Genomic DNA, 16,816 nt, shown 5'->3' with positions numbered 1-16,816 from the left:
ATGGAGCAAGGGGGGCTCTGTGTGAGGGAGCGGGGGGGCTCTGTGTGAGGGAGCGGGGGGGGCTCTGTGTGAGGGAGCGGGGGGGTTCTGTGTGAGGGAGCAGGGGGGCTCTGTGTGAGGAAGCAGGGGGGGCTCTGTGTGAGGGAGCAGGGGGGGCTCTGTGTGAGGGAGCAGGGGGGGCTCTGTGTGAGGGAGCAGGGGGGTGTCTGTGTGAGGGAGAGGGGGGGCTCTGTGTGAGGGAGCGGGGGGGCTCTGTGTGAGGGAGCGGGGGGGCTCTGTGTGAGGGAGCGGGGGGGGCTCTGTGTGAGGGAGCAGGGGGGCTCTGTGTGAGGAAGCAGGGGGGCTCTGTGTGAGGGAGCAGGGGGGCTCTGTGTGATGGAGCAGGGGGGGCTCTGTGTGAGGGAGTGGGGGGGGCTCTGTGTGAGGAAGCAGGGGGGGCTCTGTGTGAGGGAGCGGGGGGGCTCTGTGTGAGGGAGCGGGGGGGCTCTGTGTGAGGGAGCGGGGGGGTTCTGTGTGAGGGAGCAGGGGGCTCTGTGTGAGGAAGCAGGGGGGCTCTGTGTGAGGGAGCAGGGGGGGCTCTGTGTGAGGAGCAGGGGGGGCTCTGTGTGAGGGAGCAGGGGGGTGTCTGTGTGAGGGAGAGGGGGGGCTCTGTGTGAGGGAGCGGGGGGCTCTGTGTGAGGAGCGGGGGGGCTCTGTGTGAGGGAGCGGGGGGGGCTCTGTGTGAGGGAGCAGGGGGGCTCTGTGTGAGGAAGCAGGGGGCTCTGTGTGAGGGAGCAGGGGGCTCTGTGTGATGGAGCAGGGGGGGCTCTGTGTGAGGGAGTGGGGGGGGCTCTGTGTGAGGAAGCAGGGGGGCTCTGTGTGAGGGAGCAGGGGGGGGCTCTGTGTGAGGGAGAGGGGGGCTCTGTGTGAGGGAGCAGGGGGGTGTCTGTGTGAGGGAGAGGGGGGGCTCTGTGTGAGGGAGCGGGGGGGTTCTGTGTGAGGGAGCGGGGGGGCTCTGTGTGAGGGAGCGGGGGGGTTCTGTGTGAGGGAGCGTGGGGCACTTGTTATTAAATTGAAAAATAAATGAAATGATAAAATCAGGATAATCTGATAATTTAAAAGCCAAAACCAGCAACCTGTGCTGCCCCAGCCCTCTATGAGACACAGAGAGAACAGGTGTGTGTTTGTGTGTATATTATATATGTGCACTTCAGTTTATTTTATGTATTACAGCCTCAGGGGTTATGTCACATCAACATTGGCCGAAGAGAGGAACTGAAGCAGCTTTACTGAGATATATTAAGGACTAAGAGGAGTATACACAGCTACATGCAGCAGAAACTATCTTCCCCTAGCACAGAGCCTGGGAAATGTTACTGTCTTGTTTCTAATCTGCACAGTATGTGACATGTGATCCGTTTTGCAGTCTAAAAACTACAACTCCCATGATCCCCTTAGTGTGAGCATGGGCAGTATGACACAGAGCTGTGACCTGGATGTAGTCAGTGTCCCCACTTCTGGGAACTCCAACTGCATTACAAAGAGGATAGATCAGAGCATAGCCGCCTGTATCTGCAACGCCGAGAGGTAGGTACATATAATATATATATATATATATATATATTTTTTTTTTTTTAAAGAATATCACTTTTGAGCACACTCACATGTCTCAGACAGGTTGCAACCCTGCCTTTCAACCATTATCACCTCGCATACAGCGCTCCCACTACAGCAAAGGATTCTGGGAAAGGACATGCAAATGAGCACACAATGTGTGACCTTTTGCCTTGAATATCCATTCACATGGAGCCCATTTAAGCTGATGCATTGCCGTTCACACAGCTTTTAAACACAGCATGGGACTAGCAAAGCAAGTACAAACCACTCAGACATGTTCCAATCTTGATGGGTATCATCAGTGTGAGCTTGATTTAAACTTGCTTTGAAATATTTCTAGGCTGGGTAGGTTTACCATACATTTTCAGTTATGGTGGGTGAAAAAGGTGATGTATCAGCTTAAATGGGCTCCATGTGAATGGATATTCCAGGCAAAAGGTGACAGGTAGAGGTTTTCTGTCACCTTTTTCACCCACCATAACTTAAAAAATAAATATATATATGTGTGTGTGTGTGTGTGTGTGTGTGTGTGTGTGTGTATATATAGGTACCAGCTGCGTCTCCACCATTTTCCTGCTTCTCTATAATATGCTGATAACAAAGTACTGTGTATATATTTGCTGTTGCATACAAAGGGAACCTGAATGGATGTGATGCGTCTGAGCATTTTTAGACTACTTTTGAGTTAATTCTACACTGTCATTCTTATCATCCGAGGCTATAACTGGATGCGCTCAGAAGAATCGCGCCTCGAGGCGTAAATACATTTTTAGAATGTGCCTCAGAATACAGTGTCTAAGCATGTCAGTCACAGCAGCGTGTGTATGAGTGGAGAAGTATTTACAGTTGTATCGCTCTATGTATCTACAGGGATCAATGCCCTATCCCGATTACATTTGGGGATATACTCACCAGGAGCTACTGGAATGTATCAATATGATATTATTTAGCATGATACAGGGTTATCCTGATGAAGCAGTAGCGGAACGCGTAGAATCAGCTGTTGGAGATCACTGAGCCACGGAGGAATAGTGCGGGAAGGTGCTGGCAACGCACAGAAGCCGAACAAACCAGGCAGCTTCTTCCGCCCTCAGTCATGTCGTCACAGACGTGACATAAGCGGACGTGACGCATGCGGAAGCGAACAAGCGGCTGAATGTACCAGCGTCTTTCTCCAGCAACCAGCGGTTATCTCCAATGAATTGTTCTATTGCCAAAATGTGAGTGCCTTAATCCTATGTCTATATGTGCAATATACCCATATTATATTACACTTTTGTGCGCTCTCTCCTTCTTTTCTTCCACACCTTGGGAGGAATACTGAGAATCTGATTGGTTCTACTACAATACAAGATTATTGTCTAAAGACCACCATCCATAAGGCTTCCTTCCCCTGAGGGCTTACACAAAGGGCTCCCATCACAGAGAGATGGATTTCTGATACATCTGTTTTATCTGAACAAATCTGAGAGTGATATTGACGCAGACACTTTTTTGAATATTCAACATTGTATTACCATCTGCACTATTATCTGCATTTTTTTGTTATTTTTTACATATCATCTTGAGAACTACAGCGCTCGCTCCCCTTAACTGTAAGACAACGCATGTACCTATACACCTAGACCCTCTTTACAACTATTTTTAAGACTTATTAAAAGGGTTTTATTAATTACACCTTTACATATTTTCACACCGTGAGTGCATTCAGTAGGGTACTTGTTCTGTCCTATTGTATTTCAATATTTCTATCATAGGCTTCTGTAATGTCTCTTATTACAGAAACCTATGATCAAAATAACATTAACCGTTTCATGTCTGTGGTTTCCAAGGTATACCACAGGCAACAAAGGGGTTAATACGTTATTAAACATTACCTAACCCTGTTGACCCCGTTAGAGGCCAGTAAAGCATTGCCATTCTAGTCACTAAGGTAATTAAGGGGTTAAGTGAGAGGAAAGACAGAATCCCTTTATTGTGGCACTAAGAGAATACACCCTAATTAAAACTTAATATTTATTGTATAATCTTAAAATAAAACTGTTTGGAGTAACCATAAATGCAGGACAAAAAGTTAATAAAATAATAAAAGACCAGAGAGGTGGGGTAGTACATAGGGTAATTATATATAAACCCTATTGTCAGTCTATTTAACCCTTTGATGGTCTGTAAGGGTAGGAGAAGTGTCACAAAGGTAAGTATAGTAAGGATATTGTTATATCACTAGTCCCTTGCAATCAAATCCGAGAAAGAGGCTGAATGGGGATAACTATAAGCTTACAAGGAGTGAGAGGAGGGATAAATGAATCCTAGCTGAATAGATGAATATCTATGTCTAGAGCAGCTATGTAAATAGCCCTAGCTCTATCTAGGTAGCTAACCTCTTGCTAAATGAACATGAACACAGACACTTTATTAAAACAAACTGACACTAAAGTCTGGGTGCTCTTGCTGCCACGAATGCAGTCTACGAAGCACCCAGACGGTACACAAGCCCACACCTCTCCGATGAGCGACGTCACGTGATGATGACGTCAGACGTACCCTACGTACGGGCTTCATCGGGGGCGGATTCCAAGTGAATTTGGTAGGTTTTTATTGGCTCTTGTTGCCGAGGTAACCGATTGATGCCCTCTTTCCATTGGAGGTGGTTGACAACCAATCACGGCTCATTGCATGTAGACGCTCCCTCTAGAGGGGAGGGAGGTAAGAGGAATTCATTCCTCTGGATTGGCTGTAACTGTCAGCCAGTAGTAAACATGTAAGTTACATTCCTTGTTCACAGCGGCACATATAAAGGTATAATGATAGCACAAACAAACTTATATTGCATAGCACACCAGGGACCAGGGGTATATACATATAGTGGGGATATCTCAGTTGTGAAAGCGTAGAAATAAAATCAATGAGTCAAGGGTTCAAAGTAACAGGTGAGTTTATCTGCACCATGGCACAATTTGAGAGAAAAGAATTCCAACAAGGAACTCAGGCCTCTGCCAACATATTGCTTGGTATCACATTTTTATACATTTCAAAATGAGTAATACACCCCTTAAGGGGGCTGGCTTAGAGATAAATAATATGATGACATACAAAAATACATATTGGTTGATACATAAATATGCTTTACATTGCTATATTCTTATCCTATATACCATATATGTGGGCCGCCCTTAACCTTGTGACATAAGGGAGTTACTGTGTCCAGCCTGTGTGTTACTGTATCTGTCAGATAACAGAACCTAAAGTCAGCAGAAATATCTAAGACAGGAAAAACCTCTTACGATTGCATTTTCAATTCTTGCATGCCTTGTAGGAATTACACAAGGGCGGGTTACATCTAGAAGCGATACTCTGCAGAATCAAACATTCACAGATCATACACGAATTAAACAAATAAGCATACATACAAGCAAACACTCAAAATGGACGACCCAGAAAATAAAGCTCACCAAGTACTATGAAAAAACAAATACAGACCGGCGGCTTAGAGTCCAATTGGATGGTGAATAGAGTCCAATATAGGGCTTGAAATGTCCAATAGTGGATGTTCTAGTCCAGTGGACAGCAGATTCCTCAGCAGCAAAAGTATTATGCCATGCAGGGAAGACAAGAGAACAAAATCATAGTGTAACACAGTTGGTTAAAACTTAACATATACAAACATGCACAGACAAACACAAACAACACTTAAACAACACTAGACAATAGGCTGACTAATATTAACAGTTTTAATGAACATAATAAAACCGGAATCCTACTTACAGCAACCCCGGAACCCGAACCCGCTTGTCATCAGTGTGCTGGATTTTATTATGTTCATTAAAACTGTTAATATTAGTCAGCCTATTGTCTAGTGTTGTTTAAGTGTTGTTTGTGTTTGTCTGTGCATGTTTGTATATGTTAAGTTTTAACCAACTGTGTTACACTATGATTTTGTTCTCTTGTCTTCCCTGCATGGCATAATACTTTTGCTGCTGAGGAATCTGCTGTCCACTGGACTAGAACATCCACTATTGGACATTTCAAGCCCTATATTGGACTCTATTCACCATCCAATTGGACTCTAAGGCGCCGGTCTGTATTTGTTTTTTCTGTGTCTCACTAACTGTGTTTGGGTTAGATGTTCCTGGCAGCCTTGTTCATTAATTAATTTAATATTCACATTGTTGTCTTTTAAATCACCATTTATTTGTTTTGATTGATTCTTTAGCGCTATTCACACCACTCTTTTTTCTTTTCACCAAGTACTATAAAAATAAAAGTTTAAATGGGTTACATATTTAAAAAACAAAAGACATACTAGGGACAGAACAGGGAAAATTTCTCCTCCCACACGTTACACGCTCAACAGAACCTAAAGTCAGCAGAAATATCTAAGACAGGAAAAACCTCTTACGATTGCATTTTCAATTCTTGCATGCCTTGTAGGAATTACACAAGGGCGGGTTACATCTAGAAGCGATACTCTGCAGAATCAAACATTCACAGATCATACACGAATAAAACAAATAAGCATACATACAAGCAAACACTCAAAATGGACGACCCAGAAAATAAAGCTCACCAAGTACTATAAAAATAAAAGTTTAAATGGGTTACATATTTAAAAAACAAAAGACATACTAGGGACAGAACAGGGAAAATTTCTCCTCCCACACGTTACACGCTCAACAGTGCTTTCTCAAGGAGTCCTTGACCAGGAGGTAACAGAGTCGGAGGTTGGACAAACACGTGGTTTTGGGGGTTACAGAGGTCATTCATACCTTTCTTCTGTGGTGGAAACACCCCCACCAGCGGCCCAACTATATCTCGGGCTCAAACAAATACCTCATGTCCCTGATAATCAACCGTTGTGTGAATACCGGACATAGTAGTATTCCTGCACTACATACTGTTGACTATACCCAGACTGTATAATATTGTATCAACTCTTTGCATTGGCAATTACAATACTGGATAATTTACTCCAGCATATCCACACAGGCATATCTTAGAGCTTAAAGTGATCAGTATCTAAATCTGGTTTTAAATATTAACAAAAATATATACATGTTTTAAACAAAACAAAAAACATTCAAAATACATTTTACATCTAAAACCATTGATTATCTCTGTGGATAACTAGGCCCTCTCAATGGGGGGGACCAGAGATCCACATTGGTGATAAATGGTAACCCAGTAATAAATAAATACAGTAATAACCCCCCGTCATTACCTCAGTGGCTAAACGCTAAGGTAATGAAGGGAGCAGGCGGATTTACCATGCGAAGAATGCCCTTTTTTGGGTGCTGGTATGTCACCTTAAAGGGAGGGAATCACATTCATTTTTTTGGAATCACATTCTATGTGTGTGCATCGTTTTTGGAAGGGGGAGGGGGGGAGTGGATGGGGGAGGAGGGGAGTGGAAGGGCAAGGGGGGGGAGTGGAGTGAAAGTGCGGGGGGAGTGGAGTGAAAGGGCGGGGGGAGGAGTGAAAGGGCGGGGGGGAGAGTGGAGTGGAACGCCGGGGGGAGAGTGGAGTGGAAGGGCGGGGGGGGCAGTGGACAGGAGGGGGGGGGGCAGTGGACAGGAGGGGGGGGGGCAGTGGACAGGAGGGGGGGGGGCAGTGGACAGGAGGGGGGGGCAGTGGACAGGAGGGGGGGGGGCAGTGGACAGGAGGGGGGGGGGGGCAGTGGACAGGAGGGGGGGGGGGCAGTGGACAGGAGGGGGGGGGCAGTGGACAGGAGGGGGGGGGGCAGTGGACAGGAGGGGGGGGGGCAGTGGACAGGAGGGGGGGGGGCAGTGGACAGGAGGGGGGGGGCAGTGGACAGGAGGGGGGGGGCAGTGGACAGGAGGGGGGGGGCAGTGGACAGGAGGGGGGGGGGCAGTGGACAGGAGGGGGGGGGGCAGTGGACAGGAGGGGGGGGGGCAGTGGACAGGAGGGGGGGGCAGTGGACAGGAGGGGGGGCAGTGGACAGGAGGGGGGGGGCAGTGGACAGGAGGGGGGGGGCAGTGGACAGGAGGGGGGGGGGCAGTGGACAGGAGGGGGGGGGGCAGTGGACAGGAGGGGGGGGGGCAGTGGACAGGAGGGGGGGGGGCAGTGGACAGGAGGGGGGGGGGCAGTGGACAGGAGGGGGGGGGGCAGTGGACAGGAGGGGGGGGGGGCAGTGGACAGGAGGGGGGGGGGGCAGTGGACAGGAGGGGGGGGGCAGTGGACAGGAGGGGGGGGGGGCAGTGGACAGGAGGACACACACACACACACACACACACACACCTCAGTTGATGCGCCCTTTCTCAGTTCCGTTTCGCGCCGGAGGTGGGGGAGCGACACCTACCTGTACTTCCGGGCGCCGCCATCGTCTGACTCGGCGCCGCGAGGGAGGAAGGGGGTTCTTACGCGCCGCGTGGCAGCTGCGTTCCCCCGCCAGGGGGGGGGAGGTGATGTTGCTGGGGAGGGGAGGGGGGGGAGGTGATTTGGAGAGGGGAGGGGGGGGAGGTTATTTGGAGAGGGGAGGGGGGAGAGGTGATTTGGAGAGGGGAGGGGGGAGAGGTGATTTGGAGAGGGGAGGGGGGAGAGGTGATTTGGAGCGGGGAGGGGGGAGAGGTGATTTGGAGCGGGGAGGGGGGAGAGGTGATTTGGAGCGGTGAGGGGGGAGAGGTGATTTGGAGCGGGGAGGGGGAGAGGTGATGCCGCTGGGGAGGGGGAGAGGTGATTTGGAGCGGGGAGGGGGGAGAGGTGATGCCGCTGGGGAGGGGGGAGAGGTGATTTGGGGAGGGGGGAGAGGTGATTTGGAGCGGGGAGGGGGAGAGGTGATTTGGAGCGGGGAGGGGGAGAGGTGTGTGTGTGTGTGTGTGTGTGTGTTTTTTTGGACCTTTGGCCCGTCACTCCGCCTCAGGCCAATGAGAGGTGTGGGGGGCGGCCCAAGGGGGTGGTGTGAGTGTGTGAGGCCAATGAGAGGTGTGCGGGGGCGGGCAGGCCAAGGGACCAATGAGATTGCCCCTAGGGACACCGGACATCCAGGCAGGCATGCATGCATGCATGCAGGCATACAGTGCTTTCACTAATATAGTATAAGATGTATGGTTTCCCAGTATTTCTGAATTTCTGGACATGTCCACCAAATATGGGCCATGTCTCCCTTTTGCCCGCATCCTCTCTAACATAGATCGGAAGCCAGGGGGTAGATTTGATTTATTCTAACTGGAGTAAGATACCAGCGAAACAGTATTTTATATATATTTTCTTTGATTGTGGTACATATGGAAGTTCCTGAGGCTGTTTCCCAAATACTTTCCCAATCCTCTCGGTCTATGACTATATTAAGTTCTGCTGCCCAGTGTAGCATATAGTCGTGTGTGGGGGTTTCTATTGCCCTCTCCAGTTCTGCGCAAATTCGCGTTATGAGACCTTTCTGGTGAGCTGTTTCTCTGCAGAGCCGCTCGAAACCAGTGAGAGGGGGAAATTCCAACGTTGGGGATAATGTTTGAATAATGTGTCGGATTTGTAGGTATTTGAAGACGTTCAACCCTACTATTTCATATTTAGTTTGTATACTTTGGAAACTCGGGAACTGCCCAAGACTCAGGAGGTCGGCAACCGCTCTAATGTTTTTTGCTTTAAATTGATCGAATTGTCTGGGCTCACAACCAGGTGGGAATTTTGGGTTTTTATGAATCGGTGTAAGTTGAGAATGGGGTGTTGTGAGCTTAAATTTGAATTTGCATTTCGTCCAGGTCTCCCATGTATGCCTCATCGGGCCTAGTTTGACTTTACTATTCTGCATGTCTTCTCTGCTCAGGGACCAAAGGCAAGCTGGCAGTGAAGGCATCCCGGCATAATGCGTTTCTATATCCAGCCAGCAGTATTGGTTTGGGTTAGCGTTCCAGACCACTACCTGTCTCAATTGGGCGGCTTGGTAGTATCTTGTAATGTCTGGAACCCCAAGTCCTCCCCTTCCCCTTGAGGCCAGTAGAACTGTTCTGGGGACTCTGGGTTTTTTGCCCTGCCAAATAAATTGGAAAATTAGTTTTTGGATGTTCTTCAATTCTGAGCCAGGGATGTGGACCGGGAGAGTCTGGAAATATTATAGTAATCTAGGGAGTATATTCATTTTAACCTAGATCATTCTCCCGATCCATGATATCTGATATCCTCCCCATTTTTCTAGGTCTTGTTTGATTTTCCGTAACAAGGCCGGGTAATTTTGTTGGTATAGAGATTGGTAGGTCCTCGATATCTTAACTCCCAGATATTTGATACAAGAGGAGCTCCAACGGTAGTTAAAATTTAGCTTGAGGAGTTTTACCTCTGGCTCTGGCAGGCTTAGATTCAAGGCTTCCGACTTGTTGCTATTAATTTTGTACCCTGAAATTCTTCCAAAATCCAGGAGCTCTTTTTGGAGGTTGGGTAGGGAGATTTGGGGTTTGGCGAGAGTTAAGATGACATCGTCTGCGAATAGGGATATTTTATGCTGCCTGTGCCCAATTTCTATTCCTTGGATGTCTTTATTGGCTCTTATTGCCGATGCTAGGGGTTCTATGGTTAGTGCAAAGAGAAGAGGGGACAGGGGGCATCCCTGCCGAGTTCCATTTGTGATCTCGAATCTCTGGTTACTGCCTCCTGGTAATTTTACTGATGCTGACGGATTTTGATATAGCCTATGGACCCCCTCTAGGTATGCGTCTTTGAAGCCAAATTTGCGCATAGCATGGTCCAAAAATTGCCAGTCTATTCTATCGAACGCCTTCTCTGCATCTAAGCTCAGAAGTATTGCTTTGGTTCCTGTGAGGTGGACATGGTCGATAATGTTGATTATCTTCCGAGTGTTGTCTGAGGCGTGCCTGCCCGCGACAAATCCTACTTGATCAGTGTTTATTAATCTTAGTAAGATGGGGTTTAATCTGTTCGCAAGTATTTTACTATATAATTTGAGGTCACTGTTGAGGAGGGAGATTGGACGATAGCTTCCACATTGCATCGGGTATCTGCCTTCCTTATGTATTACAGCTAGGTTGGCAAGGGACATTGATGAGGGGATTTGGTTCCCTTCCATAAAGTGGTTGAATGTTTTTAGGAGATGCGTGGATAGTGTGGGCAAGAATCTCTTCTAGTAGACATTAGTGAAACCGTCAGGGCCAGGAGACTTAGTTATTTTTAGTGATTTGACCGCCTCTTCCAGTTCCTCCTTTGAAATCTCAGCGTTGAGGACTGTGTTTTCTTCCTCCGTTATTGTGGGGAGGTGACATTTGTCTAAATATTGCGTTATTAATTCAGTTGCTCTCGGTTCAGGTCGGCCATTTTTGGATCTCAGATTATATAATTCGGTATAGTATTTAGTAAATTCTGCCGCAATTTTGCTGTCACTGTATTGTATCTCACCAGACCTATTCTTGATTGCCGTTATTTGGGATCTTTTTTGTACCCCTCTTAGTCTACTAGCCAAGAGCCTGTCGGCTTTGTTACCCTTATCATACTAGTATATGTTTTTAATTGTAAACAGGACAGGGATAGGAAGAGGAGAGGGGGGGGGTCTCTGACTGAGTTCTTAGTGAGTACTCAGTATTTATTATTCACTGTTGTTGCATTGACTGTGACTGTGGCTGTGAATATCTCCATCCACTGACATTTGGCATTTATGCACAGTGACCTTGGTTTACTATATGTCTGTTTCTGGGTTATTATACGGTTGTCCCATCATTCTTAGCACGGACATTTCTGTCACTCCTTTAATATTGTTCCAATTGCAGAGTGGTCGTGGGACGGGGGAGTTTGCTTAGGAGCTCCCTTCCTACTAGTAGGCTCAATTATCTATTTTTGACAGGCTACCCAGCCTTGTCATTTCCCTGTTATAGGAATTAGGTACATTAGTACCGTTTTTTGAGCTTCTATTATTTTTTTTTCTATTATTTTTTGAAGCATATCTCTTGCCCTGGGGGATTTTTTTTTAACACCCTTTTATTTTAACGCTATTTTACGATTAAAATTGTTTTTATATTATTTTCATCATATCAGTACACTGTTGGACTTTTTGAACTCTGAGCTTTTTCTGTATTAGACACATTAAACTACGTAACTATGTAGTTGTGATTTGAGTGCTGTTACACACAGGACTTTACTGGTCTACTTGCCCCTCTTGGGCCTGCTGCTTACCAGTTTCTTTTTTTATTTTAGGTCTGCAACCCTGCCTTCCACCTATATCACCTAGCATACAGTGCTTCCACTGCAGCAAGGGATTCTGGGAAATGACATACAAATGAGCACACCGTATCACCTATTGCCTGAAAACCATTTTTACATGGAACCCTTATATGCGAATGCTCGCTGTTAACATAGCTTTTAAGCACAGCATTGGATTATATGTAAAGCCAGAGAAATCATGTCTTTTAGTGATATTTTCATTCATATTGTTATATAAAATCATCATTTTTATTCTATTGATGTTTTGATTTTTGATAGTTGTTCCTTATGAATTATAATCCCTATTTTTTTATTTTACATTGTTTTGTTTTATATTTTATTGTTATGTTGTCTTCACACTGTTTTTATTTATTAATTTTTTACAGCTGTTTAAAATTTATTTTGTATTCAATCAGTTTGTACATTCCATTCTTTCCCTTCCTCCTTGCATTTATGTGCGTCTGTGCACACTGCATATCGGTTGCTCATTATGTTCAGCATTTACAGCGGCTGCTTACGGAATCCAAGCATATATAAACCCTATGAGCCACCGTCAAACTAAAGTCGTGTTTGGACGTAGCGCACAAAGTGACGTCATCACGTAGCGGAGGTCTGCGGTCTGATCTCTCCCTGCATGCAGCTAATCGCAGATGCCGGGCTGTTTAAGTTGCTATTTCACAATCCAGGGGGAGGATGTAAGGAGAGAAAACAACAACAATACAAATCTAAGTGCAGATGATTTCTTATATGAATGAATTCATTAGAAGCTTGGCTCTTCTGGGTGTCCTACTCACAAGAATGTAATGATATTCGGGGCAACAACAGTGAATTATCGTGTACACTTCAGGGATCAGGAAATGGCCCTGCTTCACTCCGCAACTCAGCAAGGCAAGGAGATGCAGAAAAACAGGAAAACACCCACAGCGCAGATCAATGTGGTAAAAAATTCAATATTTATCACATTTTAAAAATGTGCACTTTAATTAATAAATAAAAACAGTGTGAAGACAACATAACAATAAAATATAAAACAAAACAATGTAAAATAAAAAAATAGGGATTATAATTCATAAGGAACAACTATCAAAAATCGAAACATCAATAGAATAAAAATGATGATTTTATATAACAATATGACACGTATTCTATTCATTGTACAAACAGTTTTTAATTATACCTTCACAACTGAAACTATAGACTTACTATCTATCAAAGGATTTGAAAAGATTTCTGCCACTTTAATTGGTGTTTTGCAGCTAGTGAGATTTCCTTTTAAATCATTAAATATTATGATCCACTTTAAATGTATGATCCACTACATCTGCTCTCCGGGCCCTAATGCTGCACATGTTGTGCTAAACCCTTCATTTTTACAATGTACATATACAGTTTACTTTCATCGTCAATTTTTTTGTGATATGCCAACTTACCTCTCCTGCATGACCTTTTGTAAGACAGTTTGTGTAACAGTTACTTTTTTGTCTCGTCTAGTACAAAGACAAGCACCAATAATCCACCCATGCCAACACTGCAAGGTTGCTTTTAGCAGTCAGGATTACCGCCTCAAACATCTGAAGTTCAAACACCCAAATGAGTATATGGAAAAGATGAGGACAGAACAATCTTGCAACAATCCAATAAATATGACAGAAAATGCATCTTTCAACCAGTCAAGGCAATTAATAAACAATGTAACTGCTTCTCATTCCAAAATATATATATTAGCAGCGGCCACAGGAAAAGATCTTGGAGAAAGTGGGAAGAGCCTGACTTGGTTATCAGACCAGAACCTACAGAAGAGGACACAGACCAAGGAGAGACCGCATGTATGTAGGGAATGTCGGAAGAGATTTAATTACTTATCCAGACTGAACACACACATGAGGACACACACAGGGGAGAGACCACATGTATGTGGGGAATGTGGGAAGAGATTTAGTATGTTATCCCACCTGAACACACACATGAGGACACACACAGGGGAGAGACCACATGTATGTGGGGAATGTGGGAAGGGATTTAGTCGGTTACACCACCTGGACACACACAAGAGGATACACACAGGGGAGAGACCGCATGTATGTGGGGAATGTGGGAAGGGATTTAGTCAGTTACACAGCCTGAACACACACATGAGGACACACACAGGGGAGAGACCGCATATATGTGGGGAATGTGGGAAGGGATTTATTGAGTTATCCCACCTAAACAAACACAAGAGGACACACACAGGGGAGAGACCGCATGTATGTGGGGAATGTGGGAAGGGATTTAGTCAGTCATCCAGCCTGGACACACACACGAGGACACACACAGGGGAGAGACCGCATGTATGTGGGGAATGTGAGAAGGGATTTATAGACTTATCCAGCCTATTCAGACACAAGAGGACACACATAGGGGAGAGATCGCATGTATGTGGGGAATGTGGGAAGGGATTTAGTCAGTCATCCAGCCTGGGCACACACAAGAGGACACACACAGGGGAGAGACCGCATGTATGTGGGGAATGTGGGAAGGGATTTAGTGACTTATCCACCCTAGTCAGACACAAGAGGACACACACAGGGGAGAGACCGCGTGTATGTGGGGAATGTGGGAAGGGATTTAGTGACTTATCCAGCCTATTCAGACACAAGAGGACACACACCGGGGAGAGACCAAATGTATGTGGGGAATGTGGGAAGGGATTTAGTCAGTTATTCAGCCTGGATAGACACAAGAGGACACACACAGGGGAGAGACCGCATGTATGTGGGGAATGTGGGAAGGGATTTAGTCAGTCATCACATCTGAACACACACAAGAGGACACACACAGGGGAGAGACCTTTCTCTAAAGCCAGGCATGTTTAGGGATAACCAGCGACTAAGACGCTCACATAAGTGCACACGTTTATCTGTGTTACGCTACATCACAATGAAAAGTGACTTTAGTTTATGTTGCACAGAACAAGCATTTTAAAAGGATAAAAAAAATTATAACTTTTTAAATGCAGGTTATTTGTATCATTCTTATTGTAGTTTAATTTAAAGATTTTTTTTTCTTAATAATGTTTTATATTTCTATGCTGTTGGTTCTAATAAAATGTGCATTCCCCATTATGCTGAAGCTGTCTGTAGCCTCACTTAGCTGTGAATCGGAATAATTTTGCCGCAACCAATTGGCCGCCGACATTAGGCCGCAGACAGACCCTATATAGATAGCAACGCGCCTCGATATTGCTCCTCTGTGATGTCAGCACACGTGTCAGTGCGGTGGCGTCTAGCGCAACTCGAGGCAACCTTTACAGGGTTGAGCAATATCGAGGCGTGCTGCTATCTTTATTTACACTCCCCTCCACCCGGCTTGCTAATGTTCTGTGGTGTTCATGAATACACCACGCCGGGTGGAAGCTTCCCATATACTATCTGGATAATACAGTGTGTGTCACGGAACTTGGTATCATTGACAAAGGTACCATTCACTGTGGTATATCCTAAATGTAGTACACTGTAGACCATAGTTCAGACACACACTACGCAGATGCATAAGAGATACTCCGTATGGATGTATTCATATCAATTGACCTATCTGCCTACCTGAAACCCTGTTAATAGCGTTCATTCCCATGAATAATTTGGGGGGTATTATGGATATACATATCCTGTACACAAGCCATTGTTAACAATTGGTTCAGAGGCATCTTTTGTAACATCTACTGACATACCTGTATAAAAAAACAAATACATACTCACCTTCACTTATGTGCTGTTCCCACGGAGGATCCTACGAAGCAGCTCTTTGTGCACTATTGCATTATATATTTGTAAGAGCACTTCAATATAGGCTGAGGCACTCCATGATACTAATCAGACACCATTAGAGTGCCTTGTGAAAGACCTTTGTACACATTAATCCAAGGCTCACAGTCTGAAGCCTATTTTCCCCAGCTACACAGTAGCTTTAAATTGCATTTTTATTAATTATTTGCGTCGTCTTTAGGGACCTTTTAAACATTGTTTACTCTTGAAGATTTGAGTACCATTACTAGATATATTAATTTCTACATATATAGATAGATCTAGTAGGTGAGATTGAGACATTGTGCACTGATCACTCACTACTTAATAACCGTGTACCCTCTTTGAGTTACAATTTATTCAGTTGTGGGTATACTTATAAGCGTCTGTCCGGTACACCATTGACAGACACTATACCAGCTTCAATAGTTACACCACACTGAGGCACAAGCTATATATCCATTCTGCATGTGCCAGTCATTATATGGTTCCCTATACCTATATGGCAACAAGTCTGGTACATAGGACTGGGAGGTAGCTATTTAATACTTGTTTTAAAGTTTTGTGTGTTTCCTTTTTAACCCTATATATTATGAAAGGTTTATTTTATCCATTTACGTTTATCACTACACGAGTGCTTGTTCTAAAGGGGTCCTTCCTCTTGCCTAGGCAAGTATAGTTTATGTTACTAGTTCCCTTACCCCTGGCACCGTTCTTTAGACAGTCGCTTGAGCTCATTCCCTCACTCCCCTTCCCCCCATTTTGTCTAGATTTAAGTAGGTCAAATGTTTGTATGCCTCGTCTACCTTCCAGGTCAACCAATCTATTAATGTTTTTTTGTTTCCAGATAGTGAATTCTGCGCTGGACTGGCCCGGAGCAAATAGTGGGTTGTCCCACAGCGGGGCCATGCCCGAGGACTTATGGGTCAGTGTACATTTGAGCCTTGTGGCCTCCCAGACAGAGAGCGAGTTGGCCATTGAGGATAGCAGCAGTTTGGTGCCTAATCGCACCTTTTTTGAGTACCAAATCAATTGTTCCAGCTCCACCGGAGAGCAGAGCTCTTTCTCCAGAGAGACCCATCTTTTTGAGTCTGGGTTAGAATGCCACTGCACAATTTGGCATAATTGCGCAGCCTTGTAGTAGGACAACAAACAAGGTACCGCTAGCCCCCCTGCCCCTGTTTGTTTACGCATGATCTGTTTGCCTTCCCTCCCCAGATAAATTTATCTATCTCAGATTGGAGCGAGAGGGTGTCCTTCAATCCCAATGGCACCGGGAG

The 16,816-nt window shown here is 45.4% G+C and overlaps 1 protein-coding gene across 1 annotated transcript; it reads left to right on the top strand.

The window, feature by feature from the left end:
- Nucleotides 1–1,479: 1,479 nt before the first annotated feature.
- Nucleotides 1,480–14,858, top strand: LOC142466863 (uncharacterized). The gene is made up of 3 exons (XM_075572397.1): nucleotides 1,480–1,566; nucleotides 2,467–2,816; nucleotides 13,246–14,858. The coding sequence occupies exon 3, from the start codon at nucleotides 13,353–13,355 to the stop codon at nucleotides 14,607–14,609; it is 1,257 nt and encodes a 418-aa protein (XP_075428512.1). The 5' UTR covers nucleotides 1,480–1,566; nucleotides 2,467–2,816; nucleotides 13,246–13,352; the 3' UTR covers nucleotides 14,610–14,858.
- The last annotated feature ends 1,958 nt before the right edge of the window (nucleotides 14,859–16,816 follow it).

Source organism: Ascaphus truei, chromosome 15 (genome assembly GCF_040206685.1).
Source record: "Ascaphus truei isolate aAscTru1 chromosome 15, aAscTru1.hap1, whole genome shotgun sequence".
In the NCBI taxonomy this organism is placed as follows: Eukaryota; Metazoa; Chordata; class Amphibia; order Anura; family Ascaphidae; genus Ascaphus; species Ascaphus truei.
The sequence above is the reverse complement of the archived record's forward strand: the minus strand, read 5'-3'. Positions and strand labels throughout refer to the sequence as shown.